The sequence below is a fragment of the Diabrotica undecimpunctata genome, chromosome 11, assembly GCF_040954645.1.
Source record: "Diabrotica undecimpunctata isolate CICGRU chromosome 11, icDiaUnde3, whole genome shotgun sequence".
In the NCBI taxonomy this organism is placed as follows: domain Eukaryota; kingdom Metazoa; phylum Arthropoda; class Insecta; order Coleoptera; family Chrysomelidae; genus Diabrotica; species Diabrotica undecimpunctata.
In genome coordinates this window covers 11,713,944-11,728,033 of record NC_092813.1, presented here as the reverse complement: position 1 = coordinate 11,728,033, position 14,090 = coordinate 11,713,944, and the positions used below count along the sequence as shown (strand labels likewise).

General features: G+C 30.4%; 1 protein-coding gene across 1 annotated transcript; it reads left to right on the top strand.

Annotated features, from left to right (window-relative positions):
* Positions 1–1,424: 1,424 nt before the first annotated feature.
* Positions 1,425–9,479, top strand: LOC140452971 (uncharacterized). The gene is made up of 2 exons (XM_072547285.1): positions 1,425–1,486; positions 8,374–9,479. The coding sequence occupies exon 2, from the start codon at positions 8,418–8,420 to the stop codon at positions 8,949–8,951; it is 534 nt and encodes a 177-aa protein (XP_072403386.1). The 5' UTR covers positions 1,425–1,486; positions 8,374–8,417; the 3' UTR covers positions 8,952–9,479.
* Positions 9,480–14,090: the final 4,611 nt, after the last annotated feature.

The window sequence follows — 14,090 nt, the reverse complement described above, 5'->3', positions numbered from 1 at the left end:
ATACTTTCCCACTCCCCCCCCCCCTTTATTTGAAAAAATAAAAAAAAATCCTTGAACAACTTTGTGCAAAATTTAGGCCTCTTTCTAGTTTACTTATTTAACACTTGGTATAATTGGGCATATCTGGGTTAACCCAGAAACTTAAAAGTTATTTCTAGCGATTTCTCTTGGCCACTTTACTAAGGAATTTTTTCTCCTAAAATTACATGAATAGTTTGTGATATAGGTATAGCTGAGAGATCGGCTTATTGGACCACCCGGTACATCGACTTTATTTATATTTGTATTACTAACTAAGATTTACATTTGTTCTAATTTGTTGTAATAAAAGTGTTTATTATTACATTTGTATTTTTTTTTCCAATTTTTTATTAGATGTAAAAATGACAATAGTCCACAATAACTGCCAGTAAATTATAGTCCACCTTTGTTTAGCTGGTTTAATTTAGAAAATGGTTTTAGAAAGTCTTATGCGTTTTGCCCAAGACATCTAGAAAATTTGCTAAATATATGTTGTTAAGGTCCATTCGCTCAACTCGGGCATATTTTGACAGATTCATGGTTAGAAACCTACAACATACAAATTCCTAGCTCACAGTAATAACAGCTTAAATAAACTTTTATTACAGAATTCTTTCGTTGAAAAAAGAAAAATTATTATAAATAGTGGAAGTGTATACTAAACCCATAAAATTTTGGGTAGTGTATATTTAGAAGATAGGTATATTTCAGTTGTTATAATTTAACATAACTATTTATTATATGGTGCAAATAAATAAATATTGATTGTCGGTAATTCGTAAAGTTCTATTTTATTTACTGTTTAGTTTGTTTACTATTAATATTTGCTATAAGTACGTGTGTTTGGTTGTATAGCTTAGAAGTTACATTAAGTACTTATTTATGAACACGGTATTTTCATACTAGAAAACACAGCATATATTTTTCTAAAGGTTGCTATTAATATCTAAGAGTAATAAGTAAAAATATTGTGTTTATTTTTAATATAATATCGCCCCTTAAGAAACAATCCCAAAAAACATTTTAAAAGATTAATTAATTAATTCTTTGTCACAATAAATTTGTAATATTGACAGCTAATTTGTATTTAATATATTCAACCAATCACACTAAGCTAAAAAAGTCACGTGATTGTCACGTGATCCGGTTTATGTCAAATATCTATTTCCTTTTTTCCAGAAAATTCTACGATTCTTTTCCCTTTTTTAATGAACAACCAAAGAATATTTCTGTCGATTGATTGAAAGATTAATTTATAAAGGTATACCTGGAAATTTTTAAATATAAATATTTCTTTAATATCCTTTTTAATATAATTTGATATCATTTATACAGTATTATTAAATGCTAAATACGAAGTATAATGATATAAATTATTATTAACATTTAAACGTTTCTCTTTCAGAGTCAGCCATATTGGTATTGTAGTTCCTACACCTTTTCCTGCTATTCTTCAGACCCTGGGGTAAGTATTTTATATTAGATTTTTTAAATTAATCAATATTATCTATTTTATTTCATTTTCTTCTATATGTCTTATTTGGCTTTGGTAATATTATGCTATATGGTATATTTTACATTGACAGTTTTGATTTTTATAAAAACCGGCATTTCCATTCTACTGCGTCATAAATTAGTTGGAACGTTTAAAATGTCCTACCGATATATTATGTCACCACTACTTAATTAACTTAAAGTTAATACAAAACCAATTATTTTATTATGTTCCACTTTTACCCATTTTAATACTTTTCTTATATATAAATTGTTACGATTTAATGTAGGTTAGACTTCGTAGTCAACATTTAGATACATAGTCATGTGCTGCCTACCTTTTGGCAACTTTTAGTAATTAATGTAAAATATTATAGGTTCAAATCTGTATGATTATGATCTATACTTATATGAATATAATTTCAAAAGGGAAGCAACAATTTTATGTTTAAATTACATTTATGTTGGTGGTAATTTGGATTACATTTGTTTCATAATATTTTTACAAGTATATACAAGAGCAGTATAAGTTGCTTAATCTTTATTTTTGTTATTAAATAATGTAACATAATATGTTTAAGTAAAATTAGGAAGCACATCACAGTGTTCTCACATAAGACTGTGGTAGTTTTTGTAAATTGAGCTTAAATTACTTGTATAATTCTTTTAGACCTCGTTTTTGCTGATTTAAAGAGTTTGAACATTATTGATATAGCATAGAAGACACAGTGGTCATTATCGTTGACAAGTATGCTAAGACTTGTCGCAAGGGGTTTATGTTTGCAGTCACTCTTGTGAAGGACTCATCTTTTACTTGTCTGTATGTATATTTTACCACATTCACAAGGTATACCATGGATGACGTTACAACTCTTTTCAATTGGGATAGCATCTTTTAGTTTTGAGTGGAATGATTTATCTTCTTATTATTATAATTAGGAATTTTTATATTAAATTGATTGAACAATCTAGTGAGAGGTTGTGTAAGATTATTAATGTATGGTAATGTTCCATATTATCTGACCTGTACACAGGTGTCAATGTTAGTATGTTCTTGATTTAATTTACTGTCTAATACATTTATTTCTATGTTTGTGTATAACAGCTGGTTTAATAGTTTTTTAGAATAATTAGGTACATAGAAGAGTTTCATATAAAAATTTTAAGTTTTTTCTGTAAACACTGGATGTGAAATGTTTAAAAATCTATTTTTAGTTGCTAGAACTGTATTAACATTCTGTGTAGAGGGTGGGGTGATAAGAATTAAAAGGTATATATCTGCCTGAGATTATTTAAATACATTTATTTTTGTTTATGTATAACAGCTTGTTTAATAGTTTGTTAGGATAATTATTAGGTCCATAGTAGACTTTCAAATACCAATTTGAAGTTTATTTCTGTAAACATTGGATGTGAAATCCTTGAAAATCAATTTATTGCTAGAACTGTATCAACTATCTGTTTAGAGGGTGGGTGATAAGAATTTAAAGGTATATATCTACCTGAGTTAGTGTTTTTTCTATACCAATCTAGACAAATAATGTTATTTTCAGTTCTAACAACTCTAGTATCAAGTACCACAGTAAACTGCAGATGAGTGTTGAAAGAATTAAAGATTGGTAGTGTATTTTGCACTTCATTATGTGATACAGCTGTTAGCAGGTCATCTATATATTGTTAAATAAATGGAAATTAAAATTTCACATTCTGATGTACAAAATACAACTATTTATTTATTACAATTTCAGTCACTATTGGCAAGGCAGATCCACCCATCAGTAATTCTAATGTTTGTTTATAAAACTTGTTATTAAAAGAAAAATATGTATGGCTATAAATAAAAGCAATAATTTACACAAAAACTTTTTTAGGAATCTTACAAATAGGCTGTATTAAAGTCATTCGGTCAAGTTGTATATTAGTGAATAATAACACAACATGAAATGACACAACTACAACTAAGTTATCTGGTATGATTGTATTATTGATTTTTTGTGCAAAATCGAAGTCTTTAATCTTAAATTTGTTAAATTTATTAAAAGAAGTAGCTGACACATGATTTTTGCCAAAGGATGAAAAGATGAGTTTATACATGATACTATTGTTCTAAGGGGCAAATCAGGTTTGGGAATTTTAGGTAGCCCTAATTGATCTGAGGTGTGTTCTCTACTTTTGAGTCTTTTAACCAACTTATACAATAAATACTTACAACTTATATAACAATGCCTAAGTTTCATGGTCACTCAGGAGGTCCAATGATATTTGAATATGCGACATATCCTTATCCATTAGGACAGTTACATTACTTTTATCGGATTTTGTGACTAGAAAATTCGGATTCTTTTTCAGATAGGTTCTAGTTTCTTTTTCGATTGAGAGTGAGAGGGACCTATCTGTTTTGTTGGGTTGTATGGAGTTTGTAATTTAATTAGTAGGTAAGCTTCTAACTAGATTTTGGTCTTTTTTCGGGTGTCCATGTGATGATATTTTCTACCTCACTGATCAATTTAAAGTTGTCTATGTCTTTAGGAGTTGTGGGTAGGTTAAATTTAGGACCCAATGCTAAGAAGTCAATAATTAGAAAAGGAACTTCGATATTGGCGATATTGTTTATCGACTTATCATTGAAACTACTGTATAAGTTGGTTTTGTTTTTAATTACAATACTAAGATTTTTAATATTTGACTGTTATAACATGAATTCTTTTGTCACAACCAGAATTCATCTAATATGTAATTTGGGAGTGAAAGACTAAGCTTATCTGCGCATTGATTGATATTCGAATTAAGTTTAGCAATGTATGGAATGTTATTAGTAATAGTTGTATTATGGAGTCTGTCATTCACATGTTGTGTTATATTTTCGATTTTTGTGATGTTTCAAGGTCTTGGGGTGTCTATCAAATAGGTTCCAATTTTGGTGTTACTTTTGGTACGTCTGCACTAGAGTAAGAAAATCCTTCGGTTGGTCTGGGCGCCAAGTTTTCGGTGTAATTTTGCTAGTTGTTTCAATCTTGATGTCTTCTCAGTTCCAAAACGTGTTCATATTGTATCGGATTGTCCCCATTGTAGGTATCACTAAAAGAAATAATAAATTACAACAATCTGTATTTATGTAGATGTATAAATGTATAAATTATATATATATATACATATATATATATATATATATATATATATATATATATATATATATATATATATATATATATATATATATATGTATATATATACATAGTTTGTTGTTTCCTGACCTTAAATATTGGTATCTAACATTGACAAATATCATCTAGCAGGTATCTTAGAACTCGACTGGTTCAGGGTTGTATCTTAAAAATATCCGCCATGGCGCATTTAAAAACAACTCAATTTACTAAATTATGATGCATATTGGAAAGATCTTTGATATAGGTCTTATTATTAATAAAATTTGGATCCTTTTTTATGTAAACCATGTCCAATAATAATATGCATCTTTTGTTGTAATTTTGTTCTTTTTCCAAAATCTGTACATTTTCAAAATCAAAGGAATGGTTATTTTCTAGAGAATGTTTGGCTAGGGCTGTTGTGTTTGTACACTATATTTGTGTGCAACATTCAACAAGCCTTCTATGCAGGCATTGGTGTATTTGCCCAATATATGTTAAATTACAGTATTTACTATTTATTCTATAAATAACATTTGATTGATGATCTTTATTAACCTTGGGTTTAAATTTTGAACAATATTTTCCAGATGTTTTTGATGATTTATGTCCAACATTAATATCGTATTATCATATTTTGCCAACATTTTTGACATTTGTTTACAAAATCCATTAATGTATGATAAGGATATACAGTGTTCTTTAATTTAGTCACATTATTATTATTATTGCTAGGTATGCTTTGGGTTTATTTAGGATTGGTATTGCAATTTGATTGATTTCTGATAATACTTCTTTTTTAATTAGATGTTTTAATTAGATTATGTTGTAAATTTCTGGTGGATAGTTATTTTTATGATGATTATGGTGATAGTTATAAGATATCTTTCAGCTTTTCTCAGTTTTGCGAAATGGTATTTTGGGCTAAACAGCTTAATTACCATCTCAGTTAGACTGAATACAACACTTCTTTTATGGACTATGTGTGCGTTGATATTAAAAATTCTTCTGGACCAAAAATCTTTTGTACACCAGTTAGTTGTTATCATTCGGTTAATGTTGCTATATTCTAAACTTAAGTCAAGAAAAGTAATTTTATTGTTTTCTTCTAGTTCATAAATAAATTTTATGTTATTATGGAAATTATTGAACATTTCAAGAGTATGATCGATTTCATGATCCGGAATGCAGAGTAAGCAGTCATCAACATATATCATTTGTAGAAATGTATGTTGAATTTTAATTTAGAGATGACTGTTTTTTTTAATATTTCCATTACTAAGTTTGCCATTGGTGCTGAGAGAGGCGAAGCCATGGCCACTCCAGAAATCTGAGAATAGTATTCATGTTCATGTCGGAAGAACGCTAAGTTGAGGCAGAATTTTACAACCTTTAGAATTTCTTTAAGTGGAAAAAAAATATGTTATTCCATCTAGTTTTCACACAGTTTAAAGCTATTTGAATTAAAATGTTAGAGTATAATGATTTTTTACGTCAAAAGATATAAGTTTGTGATTAATTGGTACATACTGTTTTGAAATAAAATTGTGAACATCCCATGAATTCCGTATATGATTCCATTTTACCGATTCCATTTCCCAAAATGTCTGCAAAATATTTGGAAAGGTTGAATGTCGGACTTCCAATATTACTAATAATTGTCCAAAAATATATGAAGATATGCCATTGTGAGATATAAATTTATTTCTTGTATGTATTTATATATTTTATGTATATTTATGTATATAAGTTGTATGTATTTCTTATTCTACCATTTGTTAATGAGAGAATTTTAACAAGTTTAAATTCTCTCTCCCTTACAAATTAAAGGATTTTATTTGTAAGATTTGTTTTTTCTTTTTTTGTATACTGTTTCATCATTTTATTCATGTTTATTTTAATTTGATTTATCATGACCTAAATCATTTTATTTATTGATGTTTTGTTGTATTTTTGTTGTATTTTGTTTGGCTTTTCTGGTAACCTGCATATTATTGTATTTTTTGAATATAATTTGTGATTATATGACTTCAGTTAAAAAATAAAAACCACATAATTAACAAATACAATAATAATTTCACACGAGCATTTTTTAATAAAGAGAAAATAATATATGAAAATATTTTTAACAAAATTAATAACAGTATTTAATCAAAATAAAATTAAACAGCTTATAGAAAAACGAAACCAATTAAAAGTAAATTTAAAACCAGAGAATGGTTGGCTAGTGAACTTAACTCAAAGCAACACCACCAAATGCAGAAAACTTTTTAAGTTTAGGTCCTAACTTTTCTTTACCTTGCCAAAAAATTTCCTACGTTTAACATTATTGCTGGCATAGAAAATGATCTTTAACATACATTAATAACTCAAGAGTCACCAGAACAGTCAATAGAATTATCATTTAAAACAAACTAAAGCTTTCCTAGAACAATGGCAACACAACTGTAATAATGTTAAAATCTGAATATTTAAACAAACGTAAATTACTTTTCAATGATGAAACAGTATACAAAAAACAAAAAAAAAATCCTACAAGTAAAATCCAAACTTGTTTAAATTCATATACGAAAATGGTTGCGTTTCCATTTAATTTGAGTCTCTTACCACTCCCTAACACGTGTTTCTGGGTCTACCCGTCATCAGAGAGAGTTTGTAAGAAGACTCGAAGAAGAGTCATCTCTGGATTTCTTAACTTCTGGGTAGAAATTCTTTACCTCTCTGTTTATGTAGGCTTCTTCTATGTTTTTCAATTGCTTTTTTAGTTGTTCTCTTTTCTTTTTTCTGCAAATTCTTTGCACTTCCCTTCTTCTTGCCACATAGTTTTTGATCGCATTTTGGGTATTTTCTTTATCTCTTTGTAGTTTTGCCGTGGTTCTTCTTGCCAAAACATTCCTACATTCTTCATCAAACCAGTTTTGCCGTCTTTTTATATGCTCTCTTTCTATACACTTTTACGCTGCGTCCGACATGGCTGTCTGTATGGTCTGACACTCTTCATCTATATCCTGTTTGACTGAATTCTCCAGTTTTTTTATTTATTTCTTCCTCTAGTCTGTTTACAACCTGCTTCTCTTGAAGGCGCTCTAATTAGTAATTTAATCTATCTTTAACAGATTTTGGTATTATTGGTAGTTCTTGTTTTAGTTTTGCTATTATTAGTGTATGGTCACTGTTGGTATCTGCACCTCTGTAATTCCTGCAATCGATTATTGCCTTATCATGTTTGTTTTCAATTAGGACATGATCTATCTCATTTTCCTTTTTCCATCGGGAGAAGTCCATGTTACCTTATGAATGTCTTTGTGATCAAACCTTGTGCTAGCTATCTTATGAATCTTACTCCAAAATATCTCTTGGTCCCTCCACTCTTGAACAGTGTGCTCATTCCTATTTTCATTATTTCATTTCCCAGTTGTTTCGTTTCTTGCAGGACAAGGATATCTATTGTATATTTTTCCATAATTTGGTCTAAGTTTCTTAAAGCTCCCTGCTCATTAGTACCTCTCACATTCCAAGTTCCTTCTTTTGTGTTTATTTTTCCATGGTGGTATTTCTTTACCTTGCCGTTTCGGTCTGTATTGATATTATTTATACTTGTCCAGAACTTGAATTTTAAACTTAAAGCATAAAAGCTTAAAAAATGTCCAAGTTTGTAGCTGTGTTTTAAGACTATTCACAATATACATTAAATCTATAGTTTTTGTTTTAGGCATCGCATCTTACGAAGATTCAATCATAAGCGAATTTCTTAAAATGAGTGATGTTAACCAACAACAACAACAACCAAATGATAACAGACCTCAAGAATCTGTCAACGTTCGTGGAAATCCGTCTCTCCAGGACCAGGAGAACCGCTATAATTTAAGAAGACGTGTAATCCTTCCTTCGAGGGAAGAGCGCCCATCTGCTCCTCCAAGAGCAGCTCCTATCCGGAGAAGTACAAGGCGTAGAGCTCAACCGCGCCGACCACTAGAACCAATCTTGGAAGAGCCAGATATTGTTGGCGATAACCCCGATGAGCCAACAAGACGCTCGAGCCAACAAAGACGGGCAGGCGAAGTTAATTTATCTTTTTATTCTCCTATATTACCGGAACCTGTGAGAGAATCTTCCAGGAGAATAATTAAACATAGAAATGAACCACCCCAATACCTGCGCCAACAAAGACGGCCAGCGCCAAGTGCTCCACGCAGCGGACCCTCACTATTTGACCCTCAGGGACCGGGAGCTATCAAAGCTCCTCCACCGAAAAGTACAAGAGTCTTACACAAACTTCCCCGACTATAGTAATAATATTTCAATAGCCAAATATTCTTAGCGATAACCGAAATAATTAGGTGGTGGGTACTAGGTATATAGGTAATCTATTATGCTATGAGCAATAAAAAGTTTATCACCCATTGATGGTTAGTGTGTTATAAAATTATATTATTATTTATGTTTAATTAAGGTAGTATTACTGTTTAGAATGCTAAAAAATGACACATTTTCAACAATTTGTGTTGATTAATTAATTTTTTTGTGTCTTATCTATTATACATGACAATCCAACTTTTTTTATTATTATACAACTTTTTTAGATCACAAAACAATCTTTTTTTTCTTTTTTTTTTTCATTGTTCCTATGTTTTAAAGATGACGCCAAAAATGTTTCGTCCAAAAATTAATGCTCCATGATGGACAGTTAACCTCTGAAACGGCAAATCTGAAACATATAATTCGTGAAGTGTTTTAAAAAAGAAGTGTCCTTACGTGATATAGTAGAAAAAAAGTTGAAAATTGTCAAAAAAAAGCAAAATGGCGGACGTTTGAAAAATTGTTCTTTTCTCTATGATAGTTTTTCACAATTTAACAAAAAAATAAAACTTTTGTGACTGAAAAAAGTCGAAAAGTCAATTTTTGATTAATTGTTTCAAATATGCGCCATTTTGTTTTGTTTTGAGAATTTTTAATTTTTTTGCTAAACTATCCCTAAAGCCACTTTTTTTTAAACCCTTCTCGAGTAATTTATGGACGAGAAATTTTTTGGAGTCATCTTTTAAATACACCCACAATGGAAAAAATTGAAAAACAAATTTTGAAATCTTGAAAAGTTGTATAAAAATATAAAAGAAGTTTAATTACCAAATATCATGAGATACACAAAAAAAATGTTCAAAATGTGCCATTTTTAGCGTTCTACACCAGAGGTTCTCAAATTTAATTTTAGATAGACCACCTGCTATTCACTCTTACAGATTTAAATTTCTAACAGTAGTCTCACATTTTTACACATTTATTAATTAAATTTAAATAAAAACTATCTGTTACAGTTACAATAATCTCCTCAGTTAATTATGTCCAGTTTGTTACATTTTTTTGTTATTGGATCTATACCTGCGCTGAAACTCCTTTTTAGCAGGTATGAATATGAAAAAGAAATTAAAAACTTTCTCGCGGTATTACATAATATAAGCAAAAGGTATGTCTTTTTGGAGCTAGAATTGTTGCTATTCGATTCTAAACCGTACCTTTAAGTTCTTCGTTAGTGCTTATTCAAATCAATTCTTTTTTTACATAATGTAACGTCCGTTTCTTCAATGCGTCAAAATATCCTCAAATCTACTTTCAAAATCTGAATAAATGGCATTCAAATGTTGGACGTAGATTGAAATATCGTCTTTCTGGCACATTACCTGAAACAAATTGGTGAACTGGGAAAATTCGTTCCGTGTAATGTTTTACTTCATCTGTTTAATTCTAGCAAGAAATGCTGAAATGATTAACTTTGCTTTTATCAAATTTAAACTGTCACCTTGCAACTGCAAGTTTCCCTTATTAAATTTAATAAAAAAATCTGCCAAATAAGCAATGTTGGTTTTTCAATTTAATAAATTTTCTTTCAAATTTTTATTTTTGCTATTGAGAAACTCGTAAAAGAGTTTCTTCACACACCTGCACAAATAACCGCGTATTCACGCAATCTTACATTCAAATTTTTAGCAACTAAATGCTGTTTCTTACTGACGCAGTGTATTGGTTATACTCCGGTTACATTTTCTTTTAAAAACATAAAACCAGGATAACGGCCAACCGTAGCAGGTGCTTCATCTGTAACTACCAATATAAAATTTGATATACGATTTAGTTGTTTCAAGCAGTGAGCCTTTAAAACATAATATACTAATTCGCCTTTTCTATCGGTTGTCAAAGTTCTCGCAAACGCAATCTTGTTGGATATTTTGATCCATAATAAAACGATTATATGCCAATAATAATGCTTCATTAACAAGTAAAATTGAGTCGTCCAGCTGTGTAGAGAAATGGGTCGTTTGCAAATAATTACACACAAAGAAGTTTTCAATATTATAACTCATTTCATCAATACATCTTTAAATTGTGTTGTTTTTTAAAGAAACTGTTTTAATGATATCAGATGCAGGTTTGTGTAGAACAGTTTTTAAAAGCTCTTTAACGGCTGGCAAAATAAACTCTTCGATATTATGCGGTTTTCCGGACTTTGTTATAGTCAACGAGATATTATAAGACGCTCGCAAACCATCATCGTTTGTTTATGAGGCCAAAACGAACATTTTGTCCAGCGTGGATTTCTTCTGAAGTTTTTCTTTAAGTGTTTGAAAATATTTCAAATCTTTATCTGTTTTATTAGGGTGACATATTCTCAGATGATCTTCCAGCTTACATGGCTACATAGTGCCATTGCTAAAAACTTCGTTGCAAAAGGCACAAAGGTATTTGTTTGTACGCCAATGATTGATGATTGAAATTTCTTGCCATTTTTTGGGAAACACTTCTAGACGGTAATAGTACCTTAAATATATAGGTATATATAGGTAAATATAGGTATATAGGTATTTTAGCTGAAATACCTACATTTAGTTCACGAACTATTTGATGGTTCAGATTAAAATTAATAAATATGTTCTTTAAGAACTGGTGACGGTAAGGGTTAATAGTACCTTAAATATATAAGTAAACACAGGTATATAGGTAGTCCAGCTGAAGTACCTACATTTAGTTCACGAACTATTTCACGGTTCAGATTATAATTAATAAATATGTAGTTTAAGAACTGGTGGCGGTAAGGGTTAATAGTACTTTAAATATATAGGTAAATACAGGTATATAGGTAGTCCAGCTGAAGTACTTACATTTAGTTCACGAACTATTTCATGGTTCAGATTAAAATTAATAAATATATTGTTTAAGAACTGGTGACGGTAAGGGTTAATAGTACCTTAAATATATAGGTAAATACAGGTATATAGGTAGTCCAGCTGAAGTACCTACATTTAGTTCACGAACTATTTCATAGTTCAGATTAAAATTAATAAATATGTTGTTTAAGAACTGGTGGTGGTAAGGGTGTTATATGTTTAATCAAAATATAAAAGTTTCGGTGTTGGTATTTATGTAATTCATGTAAAGGGTATTGTCACTTGGTTATCGCTGTATTAAAAACTTAATAAATGTTCTGAAATAATTTTGTTGTAGCCAGTTTCATTCATAACTCGTAAAAGAAAATCCATAGGACTAGCATTAATTAAAACGCATTAGCGTTGTGAGTTGTTTTAAAACAACAGCAAACATGCCTGTATTTGGGAGGGGTTAGACGTCATAAGCAACTATAAAAGAGGGGCGACATTGTTAATTCCACAAATAATATATCCAATACTCAGTTATGCTTATTTCTTTACTGTATTAAGAACTGTTTATTAGTTTAGTGGCTATATATTTTAGTATAATATTAGAACTTAAAAAAAAATGGACATTCGATTTGCGTAAGTACCATAATTTCGACATAAATGAAGATTATTTATTTCTTTTTGAATTTATTTCTGAAATTTCTAAATCTACTGAATACCGCACTCAAGCTTAACACAAAAGTCCTAACCAACAAAATCAATAAACTAACAACTTTATCAGACGAACAATAAGGATTCAGATCCGGAAGATCCTGCGTAGACGCCTTATTTGTACTACGACAAATCATAAAAAAGGCCATCGAGTACAATAAACCAGCATATCTATGTTTTATAGACCTGACAAATGCTTTCGATCGCATCCAAGTCGAAGACGTCTTATACCTACTGAAAAAAAGAAACATACCAATTAATATTATGCAAACCATGGAAACCATCTACTTCCATAATTGAATACAGGCACACAGTGTATATCAGTACAAAGCGGAGTCAGACAGGGTGACTCGTTAAGCCTACTTCTCTTTAATATAATAATGGACGAAATAATAATAGAAGCAATACGTAAAGGTCATGGTTACAGAATGGGGAACAAAGAAATCGCCGACGCCGCCTTAATCGCCGAGACAATTCGCTTTCCCGCTTTTTGAAATCATTGACGAAAATATGTAAATGATATTGGAATGATCTTTGGGCATTCGTTATATCAGTGCACATAGTAGCCCGTAGGTAAGAAACTGGAAAAATCGATTTTCATTTCTATTTCTACGAAAGTAGATACTATAAAATCCATTTTCTACTTTGGGTATCATATAGGAAAACACACGTCAAATACTTTGTGTAAAAAAGCATAACGGTTATTAAGCAAATAATAAAAGAAAATGTTCACAGGTCATGATCTAGAAAAATTATACGTGAGAAAGTTATTTTCAACAGTTTACAACGAATACACACAATAATTTTATATATGGATACATAATGAATGTTTGAAAATAGCATACCTATCAGTGTTTTTTGATGTTCTTTTTCATTTCCAAAGATAAGATTTTTGCATGTTCGAGTAAAACTTGCATAAATATCAGTCGTTTTTTATGTCCTTTTTCTTTCCAAAGATAAGATTTTGGCATGTTCTTCCAGTAAAATTAAAAAAAAATGCCATGTGGGACCTCCTTGTTTCCTGATGTCATCTTTCCACCTCACCTGTTGTCTGCCTCTTGATCTCTTTGCATTGTATGGACGCCACTTTCCGATGGCATTGTTCCATCGTCCGTCTTGGAGACGTTCATTGTGTCCAGCCCATTTCCATTTCAGTTTTGCTGCTTGTTCTATCGCGTCTACTGTCTTTGTTCTGGTTCTGATCCACTGGTTACGTTTTCTATCTTTAAGTAAGAGAGGAGACCTAGGAGACATAATAGAAGCATTTAATTCCATAGAAAGAGCTGCTTAACTACATTATAATATGGGGTGTTTCGAATGGAAACCTAATCTCTTGATCCTAGTCAAAGCCTAGCCTATACCGGTCGAATTTCTGCTTTGTTTCCAATTCTGCAGCAGACCGAATAGTTCAATAGAAGACTGTCCAAAAATTTAATAAATTTTATACAGTTAAGCCCGCCACTCACGTTCCAAAGCTGCAGTACAATTTTGTCGAATGCTGCTACAAAATTGAACGTAATTTGATCGTGTATTTGCATCGTTCGACCAAATCGGCGCGATTTGACGGCAA

Coding starts and splice junctions, on each gene's coding strand:
- LOC140452971 (XM_072547285.1), top strand. CDS start 8,418: ATGAGTGATGTTAACCAACAACAACAACAACCAAATGATAACAGACCT.